Source organism: Uloborus diversus, chromosome 1 (assembly GCF_026930045.1).
Source record: "Uloborus diversus isolate 005 chromosome 1, Udiv.v.3.1, whole genome shotgun sequence".
Taxonomy (NCBI): Eukaryota; Metazoa; Arthropoda; class Arachnida; order Araneae; family Uloboridae; genus Uloborus; species Uloborus diversus.
Window position 1 is genome coordinate 208,502,794 of NC_072731.1, and position 27,845 is coordinate 208,530,638.

At 31.0% G+C, this 27,845-nt stretch overlaps 1 protein-coding gene across 1 annotated transcript; it reads right to left on the reverse strand.

Moving 5' to 3' along the window:
* Positions 1-2,681: 2,681 nt before the first annotated feature.
* On the reverse strand, positions 2,682-27,761 carry LOC129234148 (NADPH:adrenodoxin oxidoreductase, mitochondrial-like). The gene is made up of 11 exons (XM_054868047.1): positions 27,479-27,761; positions 26,937-27,029; positions 18,567-18,689; positions 15,743-15,787; positions 12,566-12,736; positions 9,158-9,350; positions 8,720-8,892; positions 8,570-8,632; positions 7,231-7,339; positions 4,458-4,622; positions 2,682-3,023 (listed from the first exon to the last, which is right to left on the reverse strand). The coding sequence occupies exons 1-11, from the start codon at positions 27,626-27,628 to the stop codon at positions 2,899-2,901; spliced, it is 1,410 nt and encodes a 469-aa protein (XP_054724022.1). The 5' UTR covers positions 27,629-27,761; the 3' UTR covers positions 2,682-2,898.
* Positions 27,762-27,845: the final 84 nt, after the last annotated feature.

A 27,845-nucleotide genomic window follows, 5' to 3' on the forward strand; every position in this document is an offset into this window, starting at 1 on the left:
ACTTTCTGGGGGCTAAAGTGTATACATGGATCGCTAAGATGTACTTTTTGTGTTAATCACTAAATTAATATTTTTATTTTTAATACATGCACATTTTTATTACTTACGTTAATCCGTCCTTTAATTTTTTTAAAACATAACTATAATTTTCAAATAATGAGCTAAGGAAGTTCACAATTTATCAAATAGATGACTAAGCTTATTAAAAGTAATAATAAAATTCATTCAAATGTAGAATATGAAACCTTAAGTCATGTTAATGCTTATAATGATGTAAAGAAATTTTAATCATGCATTATAAAAGTACTATGAGCAATGAACGTTATAGTTTTTGCTAAAAACTCATTTGAAAAGCATGCATTTGATTGTCATCCTCGCATTTGTTCTATCATATTTTTGTTTTAATTCACAAATAACTTGACTAAAGTATTAAAAAAAAATCAGTTTTTGATCAATAATATGTATATTTTTAGATGCATAATTTAAAAATAATTTATTGTAAAATGCTTTTATTAGAGGAGAACCGAGTAAATGACTATAAAATGAAAAAAAATATGGCATAGATGAGGCAGTGAGAAGCAAAAAGGTGTGAGTGCTAAAATTAAAAATTTGGAGAAATAATCAGAACAAATGGTGGGAGAACCTCTCCTCAGCTATGGATAACACTAGTAGCCACTAGGTGGTGCTATACAGCAACATTTAGAAAAAAAAAATTCAATGAAAGTGTATGTAGGTTCTGAACTTCAAATGCATTTTACTCCAAACTTTAAAATGTCCACTTATGTCCATTTGTTTATCACTGCCTCACATTAAGTATAACACTATGGGGATACTGTAATTTGTCGTTGCTAATCTATTTCAGTTGTTTGATATGAAAAATTACAGAAACTCTTGTGCCAAAATATTAACTTGTCATGTAGCTCATGTCTAGTACATGTCTGTTGCTCGATTAGTTGGCAATTTATTAATTGCTACTAGTGATGAAATGAATACAGTCCCTTGACATGCGGAAAGCATTTTCTAATAAAATTTTAAATCATAGGTAGCTGTTGAATCATTGCCTGTTCACTTACAGTTCTGCAGCACAAATATATCCTTTGAATGTCTCAAAAGTGACAGCAAATATAAAGTACAACATGTAAATGAGAAATTTTTGAAAGACAGGTATCGGGTGAGAGGATGAAATGTCGTTATTTACTGTACTTGAAAATCATCCATCAAGGCATGACGGGTGAAAATTGCTTCAACATTTGAACGAAGCAACTGCCTGTTTGGTGACATTTTGATGATTGAAATTTTAACCCTAACACCAGTGGATTCCTCCTAAACTCCAGTAGATAGCGTTCATGGTAGATCGCTTTTTCGTTCCTTCATTCTCCTAAAATGACGGTCTTAGCAGTAAAACAGTTAATTTAACGAATCCAGTTCAGCCTCATCACAATAAAGCCTTTTCCTGCATTACTAAAAAATATTATCATGCCGTGGTGCGAGTTCCATTGTTGATGGCATCAAAGCGTTACTCCATCAGTGACTTCTTTATTATATATATGAGGATTGATAAAATATTTCATTTAAAAAAACATATTGTGGCTTTCTGTTTCCTCATAACATGTTTTCTACAATTTTTAAATACATGGATGTATCCTACCATAGTTGAAATAGCCTACCCAAGAGCTACATGAAACAAATCTGCTAAATTTAAAGCAGATTTAGAAGAAAATATCTGTGAAAGTTATGTGTTTGTTGATTTTTCATGTTTGTCAAATAATTGACTAATATTAGTGGTCCACATTACAGAACTGTAATTATTTTTGGATTAAGTAACCTTTTTCTATAAATACAGCAACTTTTCAATTTGATTTCTCATACACTATAAACTTCCTAAAATATCTTTCTATTTAAAATATACAAATATATTTGCTCTTACTTTCTGAGATGTTTACATATTCTCATTGTATTCCTAATGTAAGTGTTTTCTTTTTCTTTGCTTATGTTTTGTTATACATTTTCAGTGCTGCTAGTCAAAATGTTCATTTGTCCTTAAACAGATATCCTGTTCAGATCCCCCTTCCCCTTTGAGTTCTAAGAAAAATGTTATAAATTGATGCTCTTGGACAAAATACAAAAGTTTTTATTTGTTGGTTTCATAAAAATGGAAATAGAAAAAAATTGTACTGAAGCAGGAATGTATATGTATAGTATATATATATAAATAATTGTGAATTTTCTGTAGTCAAAGATTATATTACGGGAACAACAATAATAAAATATAATAAAACTGAAATTTGAAGTGTTTTGTTTTAAAAATTAACCAAATCTCAGCTGCACTTAAAAAATAGGCTTTTGTATCCCTTATTTTTTGCTTAAAATGTTTTATTACAATTATTTGAATATAGGAAACACGGTAAAATAACTGATATATAATCTGAACACTTCTGTCATATTCAGATACAGTGTTGAATTTTAAGAAGGATGAATCTTTTATGGAAAGTAAAATAAAGAATCAGATTTTTCTGTTATTAGCAGAGGCATATTAGTATTTTTAGATGAATGAGGACTGATATCCCTTAGAATTGGCTGAATAGTAAAAATAACAAAACTTTAACTTTTTGTCTTTGTTTTTTTATAAGCATTTGATCATTTTTTCCCTTTATATTTACTATAATTGTAACGAAATGATAAACTTATTTTTTTATTGCTATGTTCAAAATTTTAAGATTAACAATATAGTTTTCGTTACTGTACAAAGTTTTAAATTTTGGTAGCAAATGTACAGCATAGGAATAAAACACAACATAATTATAAACATAAATAATAATTTCTATTCGGTTGAAATCGAATAATTTAACATAAAATTTATATGTTACAAAATCACATGAAAAAAAAATTAAAAGATAGTTAAACTATTTCTAACATTTCGTCTATATCACATATCTTCACTCTTGGCTTTCCAAGAGCTTTTCCTCTTTCTTGTTCTAGTTTATCCATTTCCATCCAATGGTTGAAAGTGGTGACTTTCACACCTCAAAAGTAAAAAGAATTAAATAGTTCATTATTTCTATACTACTAAACTTAATAACTTTGCTGAATCAGAGCTGGCTCAATGGTATAAGTAGGGGTCGAATTTTTCAGTCTGCTGATAGATTTTCGTATGCTAAAAAAAACTAAGATGGAGCAATTAAAAAGTTAGAAGGAATAAATGAGTTTAACCTGGGAAAAGTTCAAATTAGCTTTTTAATTAAATTTGTATTTTGGGATCATATTTAAGAAGAAACTACTGCTCATTACCAGATGAAAAATCAATAATTCTTAAAGTGATTTAATTTATGATATTTCTTACTTTATTTTTTAAGTAATTGTGATAAAGTTATCACAATATTACTCGGCATGCTGGAAATAAGTGAGGTTGACCTGAATGCCGTTTTTCAACAAAAATCAATTTTCGTTTTTCAACAAAATAAATAAATAAACAAAAATTAATTTCCCTGTAATTTTTCTTTTTTTAATCAAGGAAGGGCATAACTTTCACTTTGAGGGGGACAAATACAGGCCTGATTCCTTTTTTTCTGCTCACCCTTTCTTAAGTTTAACCAAACAATTATATATATAAGTAATAAAAATTTTATTCTTTCAATATAAATGATTTTAAATTCCTTATATGAAGGCAAGTTCATTTATAGAATAGCTATAGTAAATTTATTATATAATAGTAAAGTATTCTAATTTTACCACTCCAATTGTTTACTTCGTTTAAATTAATTTGTTTACAAAATTATTTATAATCAATTACATTTTTCTTATCAGAATAATGAAATTTGTAGTATTGTTAATTATTTTACTTTAACAAAATTAAACCATTTATTAATATGATTACGATAATAATGGAACTTACATCATTTTTGAAGTTAATTATACCCTTAGAGAGTTTAATATGTTTTTCTAACCTTTTTATTTTCTGGTACGTGGGAAAGCACCAGGTTAGGGTAATTGAAAATCTTATGAATCCCGAATTTTATAGCACGTCTGCTGATGTGGGGTAATACAATATGTTTATTTTACTCAAAATTATTACTTCTGTGTGATTCTAAGTGTGGTGAAAGTCAGAAATTATTACTGTTACTGTTCAAGATGTATAAATTATAATGACTTGAGCTTATGTTTTTGCATTTTAAAAAGACTTCTCTTTTTCTTTTTTTAGTTTGAAGTAAAAAGTTTTACCTGTAACATATTTTCATGCATCGCTTTAAATTTAAAATGTCCCAGAAGTCACTAAAAACGTAATGTCAGGAAACTGTTGAAAATTGACTTTATCATTAGTTTTGAACTCCTGTGTGTCCAAGAAATAGTTTTCAGAGGTAAAAAACTCCATTAAATGTATCACTGCTATACTGACATCATTAAATATAAACTTTCAAAGTATTTACATCTAATTTCAATTTTGTTTCACTGTAACTTACCTCGTTGTTTGAGTAACTCCAGTATAATTTCATTTCCTGCTAAGGGCTTTGATGCTAATTTATCAATGTCTGCAAGGATTTTTTCTGCAGTCTCATAGCTTCCAGACATAGTGGATACAATCACACCGGTAGGACCCGTTTTAACCCAACCACTGCAGAACAGATCTATAAATTAATTAATTCACAATTAGGTTTCAACTTATATGTGTAAATTAAGATTGATGATAGCAATCTACTTCCACACACAATTATGAAACCTTTTAAATTGATTTACATGATGCTCGCAAATCTTTGCTTATTCTTTACACATCATGGTTTCCCTCATTGTTCTTACATTAGTAGGGTTACTTGCGTAAATGATCAAGTAATAACTCTGCTCTAAATATATGACATTCTAGATAATAATACTGTCGCCCCCGTTAAATTAAATATCGTTGGTTCCAAGAAATATTATTCGATAAAGCGATAAATCGGGGTATTTGATTAAGCGGAGAAATTTTATTTACCTTTCTAAATTGACAAAATTTGTCTTACATTATAATAATAATAAATTAACAGTTATATAAAAGAAATAAGAAATATTATTGCTAAAAAGTTTTTGAAGTAAGCTAAATAAGCAGCATAATATTTCAATAATTGGTATATAAATTGCAAGTGTGTACGAAAATTATAAAAAGTAATTTACAACTTGGGTTGTGAAATCTTTGTTTTCGCACCTTTTTTCTGTACTTTATTCTTTGAAAAATTCCATAATAGGGGATTTCTTGCTCCAGGTCTTTTGGAACACTTTTCTGACTCTCCCCCCCCCCTCATCTACCGTATTTCACATTTAATATTTATCAGTTTATCATCTCCTAAAATGTGCATATTTATTTGTTATTTTATTTAATTATCAACTGCACCATTTTTTTTCTTTGTCATGACAAAGAGATTTTTCTCGCCCGTGGTCAGGGGTAAATATTACTTTATATTTTAATGTCAATAATTGTTCTTATTTAATTTCTTTCTAATTTATTCAAAAAAATTCCCAACAAAAATATTTGCAAAAACTGATTAATATTATTCGATTATCCAGGGAAATTAATTGATTAAACGGGGAACTTTAACATTGCGTCTGTGGTGAAATATTGGGTTCTAGGAGGGTTTATTCATATAAGCGGGGTATTCGCCTATCCATCACCCGATTAAGCGGGGCTGACAGTATTTTGGAAACTATTCTTATTAAGGATAAGAAAAACATTCAATAAAAACTGAGTTACATTAATAAAATAAAGTAGGACACTTTTGGATGTGAATGAGTTACTCAATCAAAAGAATTTAAAGAAAAATAAAACCAATAAATGTGAATTGTACAAAAAAAAAAAAGCCTTTAACTTAAAGATATTTACACTATTTAAAAAAAAACTGTTCTTAATAACCGTTCAACAAGCAATACTAGGTATTCTAGCAATGAAAATTTAACATTTATACTCTTTGTTCAAGGCTCAAGTGTTTAGTATAGTTCATTAGAACAAGTTTGAATGACCAAAACTGCTATCAAAAACAAGATAAATTTTCTTAAAAGCATTTAATGGAGTTTTTACAATTTAGGTTCAAAATGAAGTTTTAAAGAAAAATTTTACAGCTCAATCATTTTTCACAGCAGTCGGAACATAAAGTACAGGGAAAAGGCAAATTTAAAAGTAATATATCATAAAAATTTGCAAGTTATTTCCATCACATTCTTTTTTCTGATACTCTTTTTAAGTAATAAATGATTATTGGTTCAGACTTTTTCTGCAATGAACCACATTGCTCTAACCCTTCAAAAGGGGATTAGGGGGGGGGGGGGATGGTAAAATTATTAGTCTTCTGATAGGATAGGTGTAAGAAAAGAAACTTTTGTCTCAATTTTAGCATTCCTTTATTAGGGAGGGGATGGGGAGCAGTAGCGTAACTATGGGGTCTAGCACCCCTGGCGAACTAAAGAAGTTGTGCCCCCCCCCCCCACCAGAGTCGCCCACGTGGGAAGTCGCCTGAGGTCATTGTGACCTCTCAAAAAATAATTTTTTTTTTGAAACATTTTATTGATTGATTTGACAAATAGGACAGGCAGCATTGTAATTTTTTTTCTTATTTTCTTTTTTAGAATTGTTTTCAATGATGCCCAATGTTCCTTCTCAGTAGATTATATACCCCCCTTTAGCTCTTTTTCTTGCGAGTGTTTTTCAAATTCTAAATTCAAAAAAAAAAAAAAAAGTCTTGAATTTTTTTTTATTTTTAAATTAGTCGAAATGTTGCCTCCCTGCTGCTGCGCCTCTGGTGGGAGCCACTCCTGCCAACCCCTCGTTACGCTACTGATGGGGAGTATGCTTCTATAGGTTAAGTATTAACATGTTTCATGGTTGTACTTCCCTGAGGTTTTGAGATAGAGTGGTGGTTTATGCTGTCAAAATTTACAATAAAATGCTAATATACTACAGAACAAGCTTGATTTGACGATTGTCAAGGGACTGAAAAAGTTATCGGCAAATCAAAGATATCGTTAAATCGAGGATTATAGACAGTACAGTCAAATCTGTACCAGTGAAATGTATCATTACATTGGGGAAATAGTTAAATCAAAATTATACTGTAATTATAAAATTTCTATAAAAACTTTTTTCAAAAACAAAATATACTTCATGCAAAGATTCATTTCAGAGGCAAAACTTAGCTGATGAAGTCTGTTTATCAAACAAATATTTCACAGAATAGCTTTGCAACAAAATATTAAAATTGCTAATGTACATACTTTCCTTTCCTTCAACTCTTCCCCCATCGTTTAATATGATGTGCTTAGTTTTATCAAAAGGAATGTCAGGCTCAATCAAGACACTTTTGTATCCAACGCTTCGTAGAACCTATATAACAAATCCATCAAGAACAAACATGTTTTTACTAAAGAATTGGAAAAATATATTTTTCATAAAAAGAGTTTGAAGAATTCTTTACAAAGAAACAACATTTAACAATTAATACTACAGTCAACTCATAACAACTTGAATATCTCAAAAGTTTTCTTTTAGGACTTCTATTTACCGAGAGTGGACAATAGCTATGAAAAATTTCAAATTTCAAAAAAAGAGCACAAACTTTACAGTATCTGTCTTATTGGTATTTCAGAGAGGATTCTTCTATTAGATAATGGACAATTCTTTATACATAGTAGAAATTATTTATATAACACTTCACAGGGTCAAATCTTTCATTGTTCTAAACTCATGTTAAAACTAAGGTACGAAACTGCGAAGAGAAGATCATAAAAGTCTCTTGTATCTATCTCCACAGTCTTTTAATTCATCCCCTGTTATGACTATACAACTCATTCTAATAGAGAAAGTTTTTACGAACATGCTGGCAACTCATGTCCACTACTAGTTATAAAAATATTTTATTTTTAATTTGCAAATGAGTTTTTACGCCAATTTCAAAAAAATAACTTTTTAAAACTGAAAGACAAAAAATAATTAAATGGACTAATAATTCACAAGTAATAGGGAATGAATTCAAAAGAAAAAAAATCGAAATATACAAGCACACTAATGAGCATATCCAAAGAAAGTAAAAGGAGAGCAGCTGCCCCCCCCCCTCCTCTCCCTTTTCAAAAATAAAAAATATTTAAAAGAAAAATAAAAAAACTCTTCCTTTTCTGCAAACTCCCCACAAAAAAGTCTTCTTTAGCAAAAGAACCCCCTTCCCATACACCATGTCTAAGTTAAGTAAGCTATCTAAAAAAGTTTTAATTAAATAAAGTGCCTTTTCCCAGACCTTCATTTAAAAATTTTCCATTTGGGGGGGGGGAGAGAAACAGAGGAGCAAAGGGCAAGATACTAAATGCATTTTTTGAAACAACAGAATACACACACGAAAGCATAACTAGATTGTTTCCGAAATGTGTGTGTGTGAGTAGGGCGGGGGGGGGGGGGGGCAATTGATTTGCCCCTGATTGGTCAAATGATAGGTCTGCCCCCCCCCCCTTTCATCTTGAACTGGATAAGCGTAGACTGCAATTTTACCTGCAGAATTATTCATAAGCATGCCTTCAGGAACACTTGAATCAAAATTTTTTTCAAGAAAAGAGATCTACTTACTAAACCACATTTTATCACATCTTCTTCCTCAGTCTGTAATATTTGTGGATTTTCAAAGGTCCCCTTTTGATTAAAACAAAGAATTGAAGAATGACATAGTAATGATTGAATTTACAATTTGAGCATATAATTAATGATTATGAGACATACTTCCATTTTATTTATCTTGCAAATTAAACTTGTTACTCTTCCTTGGTCATCAGATAGGATACAGTTTGGTCTTCGCAGGAACTTTATTTCACATGTTTTAGAACTTCCAGTTTCATTTTTTGATGCAGTGTCATACATCAGCTGAGTTATTCTCTTTTTAGGCCGTGGTAAAGCTAAAATGAATAAAACTTTATTGATCAAAAATTATTAAATCATGGATTTCCAACACACCATACACACACAAAGAAACACACATGGTTACTTTCTAATGCCAATATTTTCTAAATGTGGAAATGACTCATAAATGCTTTGTTTTGCCACAATTATTTAAAATTGAGAAAGATCTCTCAGACAAAAGATAATGCTTAAACAAATTAACAGAAATATATAAGAATGAAGCAAATCAAAAGCACTGGGAAAAATTAGTAAGTAACTTACATGAAATGATTTCAGGAATTCCTTTGAAATCAGTGACATTCATTTTTGTTACACATCCAGACAATTTTATCAATTCTCTCAACTCTTTAATTGTGAATGAGACTTGAAGAGGCCCTCTCCTACCAATGAGAACAACTTTCTGCACTTGACTTTTCTTTAAAGCTTCATAGGCATATTCAGTTATATCAGTCGTCTAAAAAACAAAAGTATAGTTCATTGTTTACAAGAAAACATTACTCTCTAGAATAAAACATAAAGAGAATAATGGTTCAATAGTTACATTATAAAATTGGATAAACAATATAATGCTATTGATACATGCTCAACCTTTAAGGAGGTTTGGAAGGAGTAACTGACTCCCCCCCCCCTGAAATCAATGCAGTACCATATCTCTAGTTCTTAGGGTTGGTGTCCTAAGAGTATGATAACAAAGCAGTTATTTAGTTTTACTTATTTATTTTTTACTAGGGGGCTTTGCCCCCTACTCGCTAACGCTCGCCAACCCCCGGAACTGCTTACCCAGTTCCCTCGGATCGCGAGGGATCGCTTCGCGATCCGAGCTCGCTACGCTCGCTCACCGGTCACTAAATATTAGTCTAGCTTTGTCTGTATTAAAAAAAGGATAATGCTTTTTTTATATGAATATCATAACACTTATGATTTTCATACATTTAAAGGGGACAATTACTTTGACATGCAACTCGTGCATTGGATTATTATAAAGCAAAAGTTTGCAATTTCATTATCTTTTGAGAGAAGTATGCAAAGGAACATTTTTTTACTAAAATTACAAACATAATATAATCTTTGTTTCCTACATTTACTTAATGCAAAAGAAATTGCAGTGAAAAAACTCTACAATGTTAAACACACTTAAAAACATTTCATGGTCATTAACTATACTATGTTCAGTGTCAAAATATGTGTGTATATATGTTTTAAAATGTCTAACAGTTACAAAGAGAAAGCAACTTCTGACATTCTCTGAAAGCTGCAATTTAGTAAAAAAAATATGTTAGAATGAGTGTTTTAAGAGTCAAGAAACCAAATCCAGTGGCACGACAGCTTATGAGGGCGAAGGCCTTCTGTACCCATCTCACTCCTTCTGACCAAGGGCTCTGGGGTGCTAGGCAGATGTTCCAGTTAAGAGGTCAGTCTAACACAGAATCCCCAGGGTTTAGTTCCCAAGCATACTTGGTACTCATTTTATCGACCCACTGAAGGAATGAACAGCTGAATCAATCATGCCCAATCCGGAGATCAAACCCAAACCTGCAGCGTGGAAGCGCTACCACTGAGCCTCTGAGCTTCAGAGCACTTGAATGTAATTTACGAAGAAGAGAGCAGTGGGCTACGGAATCTTTAGATGAAAGATCTGAACACAGATTGGTCAGAAATGCTACCGATAAGCGAAGGTGCACAAATGCACATCGTCTTCAAATCAAGAAAATTCCGCAAATGTTTCCGAACACATTTATGGATTAATCATGCACCTTACTGGAGAAAAAGGGTTGACCTAAGACTGATAATTATAAAACTGGAGAAAAATATTATTGTAGCAAAAAAAATATTGATTATTATATAACTGTAATATTTGTCATACCTCGGATACCATTTATTTCATCCGACAGCAATGTGCCTTTTAAATTAAAACGTAAACAATTTCCTGTTAGATTAGCCTTCCTAATGACTATAAATAAAGCAGAAGGTCAAAATGATTTTGTGAAAACATATTAGCAGTAAAATCAGGTTTCACGATTCAATTTGTTGCTTTACTTTGTCACTGTGGTTCAGTTCTTAACATCAATGCCATTGCAAAAATATGTGAAATGTTTCGCTCTTCAGGTCTTCATGATTCAATTTGTTGCTTTACTTTGTCACTGTTGTTCAGTTCTTAACTTCAATGCATTGCAAAACTAAGTGACATGTTTTGCAATGCGAATTGTCCAATAAATTCATTTAGTCTATGCGGAATAACATAATACAGTGAAGCATGGTTTATACGTTTCTCTTCTATATGTTTTTATCAATTATACGTTTTTTAAATTGTCACTGGAGGGTCTAATATACATTAATCTTTACCAATTATACATTTTTTCATTTGTACGCTTTTTTCATAGTCCCTTAAAAAACCTATAAGCGGTGCTTCACTGTTTATACAAAAATGTGGTTGGAAAAAAAATTTCAGTATTTACAGGTTGCAGTTAGTAAAGCTTGACCACGAAAAGAAGGTGGATGACCTTGAAGGGAAACATCATTTGCATCATTTGTAATAGGTAGGATCTTCCAGAAAGCACCAAATAGTAAGAGGCATGGTCTCGCTAATCCTATCTATTCCAAAATAATAACAAACAACCTATTACAAATGATTTTTTTGCATTAAGGTCATCCACCTTCTTTTGGTGGTAAGCTATAGCAGGGCTGTGGAGTCGGACTGGATTTATGGTAAAGGAGTCGCAGTCTCTCTCAAAATTCGCAGCTCTGCCAATATTTGTGGAGTCAGACTAATTTTGGGTAAAGGAGTCGGAGTCTCTAAAAAACCTGTAGTCAGAGCAAGACATTTTTCCTCCGACTCTGCAGCCCTGGTAAATAGGGAATTTTATTTTTTGTAAGCACTATGGTTAAGGGAAAAACTTTTCAACATCATAATTAACTTTGCAAAGGATTAAAAAAAAGAAGAAAATCATAATACTTCTCTGCATACATGATAGAAAATTGTATCAGAGACATAATCAAATGATATGACTCTTGAATGCCTTACATATGATATGTCTATGACTGAAAAGTGGTTTTGTCAAATCTAAACATATTTTATCAAAAGTTTGATCCTGTGCGTTATTTATAGTCATTAGGGAAGGCTAATCTAACAGGAAATTGTTCGCGTTTGAATTTAAAAGGCAGGTTACTATCGGATAAAATAAGTGGTATTCGAGGATAAGTATCAGTGTGATTATTAGCATTTTTTTAAAAAATAAAATAATATTTTTCTCCAGTTTTATTACTATCACTGTTAGTTCAATTCTTTTCTCCAGTAAAGTGCATGATTATACCGGAAATAAGTTTGAAAACACTTACAGAACTCACTCGATTTGCAATTCGCGGTTCACGGCGTGCGTTTGCCTGCCTAATCCTATCGGCAGCATTTCTAACCGATCAGCGTTTAAATCTTTCATCTAAAGACTCCCAATCACACTGCTCTTTTCTTTGTAAATTATATTCAAGTGATCGAAAACACTCATTCAAAAATCAAAATTCTAACGCTAGAAGCGAGTCTGCAGCACTTGTAAACAACCGATCGGCGTTTTATATATATATAGATACTTATTTATTTTTTAGGCTCATTGTTTGAAGAGAAATACAAAGCCTTATGATGTCTGGAGATAAAAGTACACATTTTATTTATATTACTTTCAAATTATCCAGTCTTTGCAATAAGATCCTTGCAACATCTAGGGCCACATTTCCATGGCCAATCACAACAGCAGTGTCAGTATCCAAGAGAATTTGCTCATTGACATGATCTGGATGACCATTGTACCAGCCTACAAAACTACGAGCAGACAACACATTCTTTGATTCCTGAAAAAAATATCAATTTTTGAAGTAAAAATTAATATTGAATATAATACACTGATTAAAAAAGGAACTTGACAGGGAAAAGACGCATAACTTAAGCAAAAAGTGAACCTTTGATAAAAATTTCTTGTGGATATGCTCGAGTACATTTGAAAACATCAGCAGCTATAAAATTTATAATAAAACAGAAATAACCTGGGAAATTATATTTTTTTAGCTAAAAAATAGAAAAGTTTTCCTTTAAATATTTGTATGCTTGAAAATCAATATTGATTTTGTAATGAAGCTTTAAAAATGTCTACACCTGGAATATAAAAAATGACTTACTTTTAATTAAAAAGAAAAAAAAAACACACACAGATTTTTTTAAAAAAAGTACTTTACAGGATCAATTGCACAATTGCATTGTTTATGGATGAAAAAACATCCGAGAAAAGGTTGGATTTCTTTTGTCGGATGTCTTTTCATCCAAAAGCTCATTTCTTTTGCATTGAAAAAGGTGTCCATTGTAACGTTGAAACACGTTTCAGTAATCTTCAATTCAGTCTGTTTGATGTGGTTATTTATTTATATATTTTCTACAACCAAATTATGTTTTGGAAATGCATTAACATATGCTTCATTGAATGCTTAAAATTTCAATAATTTTGCCTCCTGTATTGTTTTTAATTATTTTGCAAAAATTGAACTAATTTTAACTTACACTACTTTAAATTCACTTATTTTATTTTTTTATTTTAATGATTATTCTAAAGCTTAAGGTTAAATTTAGTTATTATAAATTTATTGGTATAGTTTACTTATTTTGCGGAGAAGAGTATATTTTAAGCAGTCTTGATTTTTCATTTGTTTACAAAATAACATATTTAAAGTTATATTCTATTTTAAATTAAAGCTGATGTGATTATTTTACCTTACCCCAAATTTGAAAAAGGCCCCAATGTAAAAGAAATGAACGGAAGAATACAAGTAGACTAAACAAAAAACGTTTTGAGAGAGGAGCCCCACACTTTTTGTATAGGGTCTTGAAAGTGAAAGCCATATCTATTGAAATCAAATTAGAAACAGCAAAAAACATAATTTTTTATTGCCAAATTCTTTTCAATATTTCATGAAAATTACAAAAGACCAGCCTTTTGTTTAAAATATGTTTTGATAATTGGCCTATTAGTGCAACTTTTCTGGCATAGATTGATTTGATCAAGAAGAAAAGATGTGAACTTTAAATGGAAAAATTTTTAGTAGTTCACAATGTCTTTTTTTTTTTGCATAAACTCAGAGCATTAATAAGAAAGAGTGTTTGAATTAAAGGGTCATGTAGAAAAATTATTTTGTTTGGTTTCAGTTTTTGACAGCCCACTCCAAATGTTTTGGCGCAGTATAGCCCTCAAGGGCTCTTGCGTCATAAAAAATAAATAAACCAACCAAACCAAACGTATTTGTGCTTTAGACTTAAGTCGAATTTTGGGACTCTATGGCATTATGAAGACACACATCGCCGCTTAATCAGCATACCGTTAGATAGATTTTCAAAAGAATACGACCTCAGGAAGAGGGTGTAAATTGAGTTTCAAGATTCCGTAAATACACTAGATAACATCTGGAATCAATTAGGTTTTGTTACCATTGTTGCGGGAACCGAAACCGGTGGTTAGTATCCCCGTCCTTTCTCCCTACATTTTCTTAGAATTCTTAGTGTTGTAACCCCTACACCAATTCCAAGAATCTCCAGTTCAACCTGGCGACCATAGCTCTGAATGTCAGTTTTTTTGAAGCACCAGTTTTCATTCTACATGCACTCGTTTTCCTTGCCATACTTAAAAACCGGTCGTCGAGTGTCCAATCTTGACTAGTATTCTATTATCTTTGTTAGTAGAACTCATCAGTCTGAATAACCGAGCTAAAGGCAGTTCTCAACTCATTGAAGCTGAAAATGTAACCAACTGATGGATAAAGAAAATTTATCTCATCAGCAAATGTCCGCAGCATGGTGCAGTTCGACTCGTGAATTGAAGGCAAAGCTTGGGTATTTAGCAGTAAGTTACCGCCCCAAGTGATAACTACATACAATATACCTGACAACCCAGTTATCATATCCAGTTTCGTTCTTATTAGAACTCATCAGTCAGGATTTGTGACCTGAGCTGGAGGCAGATGTCATCTGGTGAGATAATTTTTTTTTATCCACCAGTTTTTTTAGCACTCTCAGCTTCAATGAGATGACATGTGCCTTCAGCTTGGTTAATCACAAATCCAGACTGATGGGTTCTAATAAGAGCAAAACTGCAGTCTCTGGATATGATAACCAGACTGTCTGGTATATTGTATGTAGTTTTGCATTAGACCGGGCTTAGGGTAGTAGCTTATTGCTAAGTAAATGTATTTTTTGATAAAACCTAGTACATGTAGCTAAACCTATAAACATTAACAACACATTATAAAAATAATTAAAATGTTTAATACTACTATAAATTTCAATTCATACAGTACAACTTGTTAGACTTCTTAAAAGTTGTAATTAAAAATTTAGTGCTCAAGTATTCTTATGGTTGATCGAGTCTGAAGACTCATAAAATAAACAAGTGGTATGAAATAATCAGGGGTGATAGTAGACTTAAGTAAAATTTTCTGAAGACAGTGTGAAATTTTCGGAAACTATAAGGAAGCTTGATTGTGAATTGAAAATTGTTAATGCATAACTTCTTAAACTTTATTACGATTATCTACCTACATCAACCTCACACTGCTTCCATTTACTAACTGGAGGGAAACACAATGGGGTAAACATAAACACGATTTCATTCACAAATCAACAACAGTTATACAGTCAAATTTTTAATACCCAGTGACTCTCAAAAGGTTTAGTCTTGGACATAATGCACAAAATTTTACTTCTCAACAAAATAAAATGAAAGGAAAGGATCTAAAGTTGAAACACAGAAATTCTATTGACATTTTTCCCAATTGACCCTAATTATCTTGTTGATAGAAAGAATAATGATAGAATACCTCACCAGGAATTTGTAATGTTCTATCTTGACTAGCTCCATATGCCTGCAAAGTAAAAAGCAATACCATTATGATTTGAGCAAATTACAAAATTATTTGTACACAATCCATTAAAAAAATTGCCAATACATAAAACCAAATTGTGCGAAATCATTATATGTAATTCATTTCCAACAATTTACCAATTATTAAAAATTAAAACTAAATTAATCTGCCTTTCTTAATGAAAAACAACTAAGATTATACCAAGTACAACTACATTAACTCCATAACAGTGACATAGGGAATTTTCAAATATAAATATTTTATATTAATATTTATTTCAACATAGTAAAATGACAGCCTCTAAATAATGATAAACTCAAAAGTTTCAACAGCTTTGCCAACTTTGGAAAAACTGATCAATTTTTAAGGAAAAGATAAGGTTGAAATTTGAGATATCATTTTCAAAGCTAGAATACATATTTAAAGAAAAAAATACTAGTAAAAAACTCAATTTAAATAAAATTTAACTTTATGCAACAAATACTTTAAGTACGTAATGAAAAGTGCATGAAGGGGATATCAAAAATTCAGATCAGTTCTTAAAAAATTTAAAAAATAGCTATTAAACGACTAACTTGGTTCTAGCAATAAAACAAAGGAGTTAAATGAAATATACTTCAGATCTTTTTCAGGTTGAGCATATTTATTTATTGGTTATTCTTTCAAAAAAAGGGAAAAAAAGAGAGAGAGAATTTTATTTTTTGGCTAAACAATAGATTGATTCTAAAAGTAATAAAACGACATATTAACATTTGAATAAAATTATTCCATAGTTTGTATGGGTGGAAAAAAAACACACACATTGCAGTACATTTTTCTTTTCTACAGTTTGCTTATCACAATGAGTACTTCCATGTACCTTCAGCAAGATTTTATAAAAACAAATAAAATAAAAGCAAAAAAATAATCACCAACCAGGTGTTTATTTTCATTTTAGCTCTACTATAGTAAAAAACAATGTTCAGCACACAATAGTTACAAACTACTTTAAAAGGTCTTCTATTACTTCAACTTTTTTATTTTGAAACAAACACAAAAGAAAAAAACTTAGAGAACCACTTAAAATTAGCTGCCCTCATAGAGGGTACTGTTCAAAAACTTTTTACTTCGTTTTTCTAATTTATTTTAACCTATCACATTCATAATTTTAAATTAGAAGGAAAAATTGCTGTAATTCAGTTGAATGAATTTTAAAATACTGCATGACAATTAAATATTTTAAAACCTTTTTTTAATATACATACAAGTATCTCATTTTTAAGCAGTCTTGAATTATGATTTGTCAAGCCTTGAAAGAAAGTGTAAATCAAGTGACCTAAAGGTTTTTCAAAGGTCATGTTCTAAAAATATATACAACTAACTATGGGAACACAAGAAATAAAGGACAATTAAAAAAATATATACAACAAACTATGGGAACACAAGAAATAAAGGACAATTAAAAAAATATAGGAAATATAAGACACTTTTGATGATTTTTTTGAAAATATAGGATATATAGGACTACTTCCACCCCTATTTTATCAATGTGAATATTAAATAGGGAAGACAAATTAAGGTTTATAAATGCAGAATTTTAATATTGTCAAGTTTAACAACTTTACTTTTAAGCAAATTTCCATTTTTGTAAATGTATACCAGGGGTTCCCAAACTCTTTCGATTTGCAGCATTCTTTGAAGAGTAAAAAGAAATAAAACAATAAAAAATTTTCAATACTGCAATATTGTCTTCAGATTTTCCTAATTGTCTGACAAAATTTGCTTAGTTCTTTTTTTGGGGAGGTTGCAGTCCCTACCCGTGGCCTTCCACCGGGGCAACCCTGAAAATGTATTATAATCTTCCAGTTTGATTTCTACTTCCTTTTGCAAAATAGGAAGTACTGCATTTGCGAAAAAAATTTCACTCAAAAATCGGTCTTAGTTTCCATTTTGCTCACTCCTGAATGAATGCTGAATTTTTTTTTCAACCCAACCACACATGGATAACTGCCTAAGAACGTATAGACCCCCGAAACATCCATTTTGACAATCCCCGAGTTAATTATGAGTTTTCTCCTGGCATCCGTATGTATGTATGTATGTCGCATAACACAAGAACGGTATGTCCTAGAAAATTGAAATTTGGTACGTAGACTCCCAGTGGGGTCTAGTTGTGCACCTCCCCTTTTAGTTGCATCTGGGTGTTTCTAAAGGGGTCTTTTGCACCTTTTTGGGGGGATGCAAGGCATTGCATCCCCCTAATCTCATTGTTAATTTCGATGTAAACTCAACTGGTGATATAATTTGGCGGACACTTGGCGATATACTGCCAGTCTTTTGGCCGCCAAGTTTTGTCGCCAACTTGGTGACAAATTTGGTGTTTTTTTTTAAATATTTTCTTATTTATTTTTTAAATCTGGTTTCAATTTGGCCACTGTTGGTGATATTTCGAGAGTTAAGTATTGAATCACATTGAAATCGCCAATAATGTGAAAGTAATATTAAATTGTGTAAAACGAAGTCATGTAATGCACTCATCAGCTCGTTTCCTTTTTGATAAATTTAATAGGATGAAAAAAACACAAAAAAAGGGCCAAAAAATTAATAAAAATGCTGATAATAAATAAAAATTAAATAAAATAAAAAAATAAATAGCATTTTTGCAGAAATTCCCGAGGCTGTAAACGAAAAAAAGAAATTAATCATTTGAATTATTCCTTGTGTAATAAAGAGACAATAACATACATAACAATCAAAAGGTAATCACAATTTCTAAAACTTGATTAAAAAATAGTATTACCAAAACAACTGCATGATAATTGTCTTGGAGCTCAGAAAGCTTTACATCTTTTCCAACTGTGACGTTGCCGTAAAAATTACATCGTTCATTCTGTGCAACCTTAGTAAAACTATTTGTTACAACCTATTAAAAAATTAAACTTTTATCATAAAAACATATTACACATTTTGTTTTAAAACAGTATGAATATTTGAACATAATTATGAACTTGTGATTTAAATCATCCCTCCGTTTAAATTCTGATCAACGTCTTGAAAAGTTCAACTTTAAAAGAAAACTAACATGAAGATTATACATTCTTTATGACCAGTGGCTTATTCAGAAAGGATATTTGGGGATGTATCTCCGTCCGAAACTTGGAAGTTTCCTTTTTTTGACCCTAGAAAAGGATGAAAGCTCAGGTCTATTGCCCTTTTTTTTCAGGGGGGGGGGGGATTTACCTCCCCTGGCTTTGAGAAATTAATGCATACAGATATTTGAGGGCATGGTTTTTCTATATTTTTCGGTATAATATACATTGAGTATGGGGGGAGATGAGGCATGTTGGTCCGCTTTTCTACTTTTCATTTTGTTTTCATCAAAAAACTGAATGAGTGCAGTTTGATTTTCTACCATAATATTCATTAATTATTTAAAGCCATCCCAGATATTTTTTAAACATTCAATTCATTAACCTTTTTATATTAACTTTTTAATAGAACTCTGCGAAGCGGACCAATGGGCTATGTTGGTCTGCATTAAGAAAACAACTTCTAAAACAATTTTAATGAAAAATATTATCCAATATTGAACCTAACTTATGTTCTTTTATGCCTAGCATAAAAAAAAGTTTAAAAGATCAATATAGCCATTAAAACATTAAAATGATCAACTTCTACTTTTGCATCTATTTAGTTCGTTAAAATTTTTTTAAAGTAAACATTTGAAAAACTGCTTCCTTTCATTGCTTATGAAATTAATGAGTGACATTCATAGCTAGATAATATAGATGCACGCCATGCCCGGATACATTTGCTGCATATACGTGCACTGGCTGAAAATCGTTAATAATATCCATATTAAATACAAACTATCTTCAAAAGTTGCAGATAAATTAATGAAAAATGTCCATTATTGCTTCCACAAATACATGATTGAAAACAAAAGGCATTTTCTTACTGAAATTTTTACTTACCCACTGCATGTTAACTTTCATTCCTGCAGATAGTTTTGAGCTATGGGCACAGATACTTTATACAGTAAAACTTCTCTAATGCAGATACTAACGGGACAAAAAATTTTGTCCGCAACAGAGAGGTGTTTAATAATGTTATTTGCATTGAAAATTGGGGAATTAAAAACTGTCCACATAAGAGGGGTGTCCGTTAGGAGGGGTTTTACTGTATTTTTATCTTACTATGGTGATGTTTGGTGATTATTTCAGGCCAAATGCATGCTCTTTGTTAACATTCAAACAGTTCCAGAAATCTTCCACGCCAAAAAATGTAGGCTCGTTTATAGGGGAGGAGATGGTGGGGAAGGGGGGGGGATACCTCAGCACACCGCCTCCTTTTTGAAAAATCGTAATATCTATCCCTGCCTTTCAGATAGTTTCATTCAGTGTCCACTTGACTTTTTCCAAGTGCATTTCCAATACTGTTTCTTTTTTTAAAAAAAGTGGTAATGGTTGACAAAGAAATTCCAAAGTTTTCATCAGTCTCAACTTATTTTAATTTATAATAAGTTGTATGCCAGTAGTTTATTTTTCCTTAATTGCCTTGAATTTTGTTATCTACAGGGGTCTGGCCAGAGGAAATTTGGGTCCGTTAACGGACCCTTCACAAAAATCCGATCAACCAAAACGGACCTTTCACAAAATCCCGACCAACCAAAACGGACCCTTCACAAAATTCTGATAAACAAAAACGGATCTTTCACAAATTGTTGATTGGAAGAGCAAATCTCAAGTCAAAATAACGCAGCATATTTCCAACAATAATGTTTGGAACCTTTTTTAAAGTTTAATCAGAGGTATCAACTTATACAAAATCTGTGCTAATTTTGCAAAAGAAAAAAAATGCGCTCTTTTGACGCTCCTGCAAGCGATAAATAACTACTAAGGCCAAATAAATATAATGCTTGTTGTTGGTTTCTATGAAAGAAATTAACAGCTGAAAGTCAATTTGGTTTATAATTTTGCTTGTTTGTTTTATGCAGCTGTGTTGTTGCAAACTTCTCTGAAAAAGTTAGTCGTAGGCACTTTTCTCCCCGATCATGATTCAATAAACAATAATATACAGCGAAATGAACTTGGAACTGCAAAGGATAGTAGGGATGGGGGGGGGGGGGAATGTGATCGCTTCAGATAGGGTTACCAACTTTAAACTTATCGCCACTTAGTGTCTGGCGGGTGCGATGTTTAACTATTTATCGCTACTTAGCGTCTGGCGGGACGATGTTTAATTGTTATTTTGGAAGAAAGCTACATGGGTTTGGTTTTTCGATGCTAAACAGGATAATTAATTTTAAATAAACTCTTTTATTCATCGTTTTTTTCTTTAGATGCCTACATTTTGAAAAGCGCAATCTTTTTAGATTCGATATGAGAATCATAATACTTTATTCTTTTTTCAAGCTAACTTCGCTTTATTAGGATGCAAATAAATGAAAAATCTCTTTATTTTTGTAACAACGCTTATTTTAAATTTTTAAAGCGGAATTCCATTTTCTTTTATGAGTCAAAAATTTAAATGCTGAATCGATGTTCATTTTTATTTATTTATTTATTTTTGATTCAACTGTGTCCAGACATTAATGAAATGTTTATCATAGGACTCTAAAGTGCAATTCTAAAATAATTTTATGAGAAATATTTATTTTACAAGCCGTTTTTATACTTTTTATGTTTTCACTTTGAGAATTGCGATCTGTTTGCATCCGCTATGGGAATCTGATTTTTCAAATTTTCGATGTTTAGTACGCTTTGTTAAGAGGCAAACAATTAAAATATTTGTTTATTTTTGTAAAAATCATGGAGTTTATAAGTTTTAAACGAAATTTTGTGTTTTTTAACAATCGTGTCTTGGTTCAAAAAGTTAAATGCTGAATCTTTGCCTGAATTTCTTTATTACAATTATTTTAAATACTATACATATAACATTTCTAGTATAATTTAACATAATGTAGAATGTAAATAAATATTGATACTTAGGGGCACCCAAAGAGCGATGCCGCCCTCCCATACTCCAATACTCGAAAAACACTCAAAAATGGTATTCTCAACAGAAAAGAGGGAAAACACTCAACATTAAGTGTCAATGATGCAGTTTGCGCCATCTCAAAATTCAAAAATTTCGTTTTTACATTTTTTTTTTTTTTTTGCAAAATTTGATTTTTCACAAAATTAATTGATTTTTCACAAAAATAATTTATTTTTCACAAAAAACGGACCTTGTGAAAAATTCTGGACAGACCCCTGATCTATTATTCAGGACGTGGTTTTTAAAAATAGTGATGTTTTTTTTTTTGAGAAAAGGCCTAAAATATTTTTGTAGACAGGTGCATCAGAAATCTGATTATCACTGAAAATACATGGGATATATAAGAATTTGGACAGAACCAAAGAAAATGTTGCAAAATACAGGTTTACAGTTATAGACAGAATTTCTTTTCACTGCATTTAAAATAGTGTATTGAAAACAGCTCTTACTTGCAATGCAACAGGGGTGAGAGTTTTAAAAGGGCAGCTGATTTTCCCCAGGAGATTCCTAAAGTGGCAAAAACAAGTTGATTGGGCGTATAGTCTGCTTCTGTATATCACTATTGTACACAGCGGCATAGCCAGGGGGGCCACTGGGCCCCCCCCCCCCCAAATTTTCGTTATCGACATAGTAATATTTCATGTAAAAATTATTTTTTTAACCAACTTTTTCATGGCGAAAAGGTTGGTTTAAAAAAAATTGTTTGTATGACAGCAGTGGTGTAGACGGGGGGGGGGGGGGAGGATGCAAAAAAAAAAAAAAAAAAAAAAAACTAATACAGACACGAACAAAGTACATTATGTTTTAAGTCAAGGAGAGAGGAGGCAATTATTCCCACCTAAAATCCTCTCTCCCGAATCTCCGAGAAACCAAGGCTAGCATGGGGCAAAATTTAAAGTGTATGCCTTTGATATCACTGCTTCAAGTCGCCTGAGCTATCCGTACTGGATCTTGTCGGATGACTCGTTGACCCCCGTGTCTAATGATGGGAATTCTTAATTGGTCTGGCCTGGCGTACTACCAGTCGAGTTTAGAAGGGCCCTAAAGCGTATTCTTCAGTCTTCTATTGTAAACAACGGGGCCCTTTATGCAATGTATGCTCCAGGAATGACGGCGTCTAAATTGATAATGGCCCAGTTTTACTGCCCAGTTAACTGTCGGATAAACTGTCTGCGCCACCCGCACTCTGTCCTCGAGCTGGACAATACTAGACAGATTGCACCAATCACCAGACCACAATACGGACCCTGCCCCTGCCCCGGAAGTGCTTTCGGCTCTTATGAAAGCGCAAATTACCCAAATCGACAACAACTTGTCACAGAAATCCATTGACACTTTCCCTTGAAGATTGATGCCTAATAAAACTTCCAAATTGTTCCTTCTTGGCTCGGTCTTTTTGTCCTGAAGCATCTACAAAAAGTATCCAGTGGAGAGGGATCGTTTTTCAGAAAACATTAGTTTAATCACTTTACAATAACGGAAGGGAGAAATTTATTTGGATGCAGTGAGATAAGAATCAGTCCCTTTTCGGTTCTCTACCTAAACACAAGTTTTATTTTTGATTCCGCTATACGTTAAAGTTCTCTTTCAGTTCAGAAGGAAAAAGCATGCACAAAGAGAAACTTTTGATGGATTCTACAAATAAATGAGGTAAATTATCCTGCAATATTTTATGAGCTGCTAACTTTTTATTTCATATTTCATTGCTGTTATTCTTTAAAAAGAAGGGGTTAGGGGGGGGGGATTTGGTTTCAAGAAAAAATCATATGTTAAATTTCGAGAGGAGATTTATTGTTTTAGCTACTTTTACATTGAAAAATGCATATCCCATGAAGATTGTCACGAATAAAACATTTTGTACTTATGCTTGAGGATAAGGAAAAAGATTCTTTAATTAAAAAAAAAAAAAACGACTATTTATAGTTATTGAGCTTTTTATTTATTTATTTATTTTGAATTTAATTATTTTATGATATTTCACTCTTAAGAATGAGAGTTTGGTTTTGTCCCTCGAAGTTCACAATTTTTGTACTCCTTATTTGCAAATAGTCGACGAAATGACTTTGTTTTTTAATTATTTAAAATTTATATAAACTGAAAAAAAAAAAATAGAATAAGTAAAAAAAAATTGGTTGATTGACACAAAATTTATTTTCTGGCAGATGTGAAGCCATACAATAGTTTAACGTACCAAAAATGAAAATTAGGTTTAGCTAATAATTCTAGTTAGCTTTACTATTCAATAATTTCAGATTTAAAAACAAATAGAATTTTTTTTTTTTACAAACCATACGACAATTCAAATAAAAATGAATAGAGCTGCACATTTGACCAAAGAGTTATTTTTTTTTACTGGGGAAGTGGAGTGAGAAAACTTCAGACAAAATAATGTAGTGACGAACAAAAGAATTCATTAACGTATTACATAATATTTATAATTCAGTTTAATGTGAGTTTCTTTTCATAAATTTTTATTTAAATACGTCTAAATATTTTTCTTAAGCATCATAAAATCCTTCGAAATATACCAGGGTTGGTAAAAAAAACTCGTTTTTTTTTCAAAAAAAAACCAAAAAAAAAAAAACGTTTTTTTTTTGTTTAAAACCGGGTTTTTTTTGGTTTTAAATACTATTTGCGAGAAAAACAATAAATTTTCGGAAGGTAATTAAGGTTCCATGTAATTAAGTTATTCAATATATAGTCATATTGTACCTAATTTCTTGATTAATTAAAGAGATAAGAACAAAATCTTGTAACTAAATTAAATAATTAAAATAGCTTTCTGCGGGGAAATATTGATTGAAATGTTTGACTTGATTAACATATTAGTATGCATGTATACATAGACCCTTTATGATACGAAATACTTCAAGAAGTGGTTGTGATGCGGGTTAAGATAAAATATAATGAAGATCCAAGAAAAAAAAACTTTATAAAACCAACATAATATGAATAATTATCGAATAAAGTAAAAGTTATATTTTTAAGCATAATCTTTTTCAAAAGAACAATTTTCATATTTTTTCTTTCTGATCTTACATAATGCTAATTTTTATATACAATGTCGCAAATATTGAAGTAAAGCAAAATGTACAACAGTACATGATTGAACAGTCAAAAAATTGATTGCTGTTGTACTGAAAAAGTTTTTAAAAAAAGTGCTGCTCTATATTCCGACTCCGTTCTTATTTTGGAAAGACTTGGAAAAGATATCGACTATCGCTAAAACAAACCAAATCAAAAATACGAAAATTGGTGTAACATAGCTTAAATTATAGCTTATTTACTGGCATACATGTTGCATCCAGCATTGAAGTTTAAAAAAATATTAAATGCAAACTCTTTAGAACAAATAAATGTGTAGCAAATTCTATTTCAAGAATTTTTATATATCTTCTGCAACAGTGACTGAGTGGTGGAAAAGCCAGGAAAAAGAATTTGAAAAATGCAATGCAACCATCTTTGGTCAACCTTACAAGTCAGAGTTAAAATTCCAGGAAAGTGCAAATAAATGGGCAAAAATGTCACACCCCTGCAACAGGAGGTGAGCAATATAATGGATTGCATCTACAATAAAAGATTCAATCCTCGGTAAATCTTAACTAATCATGCAAATTAAGCATAATGATGGAAGTTGACTGAAATCTGCTTTATGGCACATATATCGAAATAAAAAATATATTAATATTTTTTTTCGATTAAAGCTTGTAATACATTTTGAAAAAAGCAACTTTGCAATTTTAGTATTTATCTCTGCAACTTAGCTAGGAACTTAGCATAAATGAAAATTTTACATTTTTCAATATGTGTGGGAAAATCAATGTAAACCTTTAAAATGGATATTTTTTGTGCTTTAAAAAAAAAAAAAAAAAACATTTTTTAAAAACACCGCATGGTTTTTTAAAAAAAAAAACCAATTGGTTTAAATCATGGTTTAAACCAATGTGGTTTAAACCAAACAACCCTGAAATATACTTTACCAATTCTACACTAATAACGAAGTAATTAATGGTACATAATAGCTCCTATTCTGTTTATTTTAGTTTTTAAACAAATATTATTTTACGTAGATTCCTTCTTCATCAGCTCTCTTCTAACTAATGAGATAATTAAAAAGATTAGTTTCTTTAGATCTCAATTTAGATATCAAATCTAAAGTTTTCTTTAGATCTCTTACGGGATTCTAAGAATAATTATAAAAAAAAAAAAAATGAACTGCTGAATGAAGGCCTTCTCGATATTTCCTTAGTAAACTAAACTATTTAATTTTGATCCGAATCTTGTTTTCAACTGATGAAAGGGTACATACGAATCATGAATATAGTTTTTATTTAATACTTGATGAAAATGATTTTAAACAATTTTATGGAACACAGACACACTATATATTTTCCCAAACCTCCATATTCTTCTTTTAATACTGGCCACTCTTCTCGTCTCTACGGCAGCAGTAGAAAGGACATTTTCGACCCCTTAAAAGAGTAAAAACCGAACTAAGGAGCACTATTGGCGAAGAACGTCTAAATAGACTTGCTCTGATGTCAATACACGGAGAACTAAAAATTTCAGATGAAGAAATAGCGGAAGGTTTTTTAAAAAATAAAGAGGTGACTAAATTTTTAATGCAAGATAATTTTTATGTACTTTTAAATAGCTAACTAACATTATGGTAAATACATTTCATTATTTTTGATTACAAATTAAAAACATTTACATTTTTTAGCATATTACTGGTGCATTAATCTTGATGTTATTTATCATCGAAAATATCCAGCACCACAAATATGGGTGCAATTAATTTTTATTGATTTTTAATGAATTATTAGTAACAATTTATAATGCACATAATGCATGATGAAATCTATTTTTAATAACGTAATTCGCGATTTAATGAAAAATAGTTAATTTGGAAGTACATTGATAAAATCACCTGCCACCCCCCCCCCTTTCGAATCAGAATCCTGGCTACGCCACTGATTGTACATATTTGTATTTATGATTCTACTTCCTCCTTTTTAGAAATTTTTGCTCATTTTGAAATTAAGATATGAAAAAGAAACAGTACAAATAGCACCCGCCAATTTAAAATACATTAGTACACATAATAGAAGAGAAGAAAATCATATTTAACCTTAATTTCCGGGTGATCAGGAGCAACTCCATATCTGATCAAGCCAAAAGGTACAGGTAATCTCTCAAAAATATCTATTTCAATACTCTTGTTCTGAAAGAAATGGTAGGAGGGAAAGAATGCAAAATTAAATACTTTTAGGCCATGTATAAAACCATTATCATAGAAAAATTTTTAAAAAACATCATTTTAACACTTAATGAAACAAATGTGTTTGTAACCCCATGAGAAAAAAAGTTAATTTTTTGGTCATACCTGTTCTTTAAAAAATCATTTGAGTAGTTGAAATTAGTTTTTGCAGCATTTTATCTTTGTTCATAAAAATCCGTTATGGTTGCATTATTTGTTTTGTCTTTTTGGAAATGGAAGAAAATATTTTTGATGGTTCAAAATAAAAAGGAATCCATACAAAAATTCATCACATGCTTATGAAAGTTTAAATTTTTGTATGCATCTCGAAATTTTTTTAACAGAGTCACATTATATTACAAAAAAAATTAAATAATTTTCAGACATTAATTCAATAGTAAAACAGTAAATACTTTTAACAAATACTGAGCAGTGTAAAATCCTGCAGGACCGCTCCCAACAATACAAATTTTTTTCCGAATTGCATTAGATGTGTATGAACGAAAACTTTGCGCTCCTTGTAGCGCTAACATAAATAACTTGGTCGGTTTGCTCGAAATCATAATCTACAAGCATTAGTAACAAAAATACTTTCAAATATAAAAGACACACAAAAGATTAAAAAAAAAAAAGAACAGCCTCTCGAAATCTTGCTAACTCAAATTATCTTCTAGATTAAAATGACAGCATGTTTTTGTTTACAGATTTACAACAAACTATGCAATCACAGTTACACTTAGGTTGCGTTCGACGAACCTCACCGGTCTACCGATAAGTAAC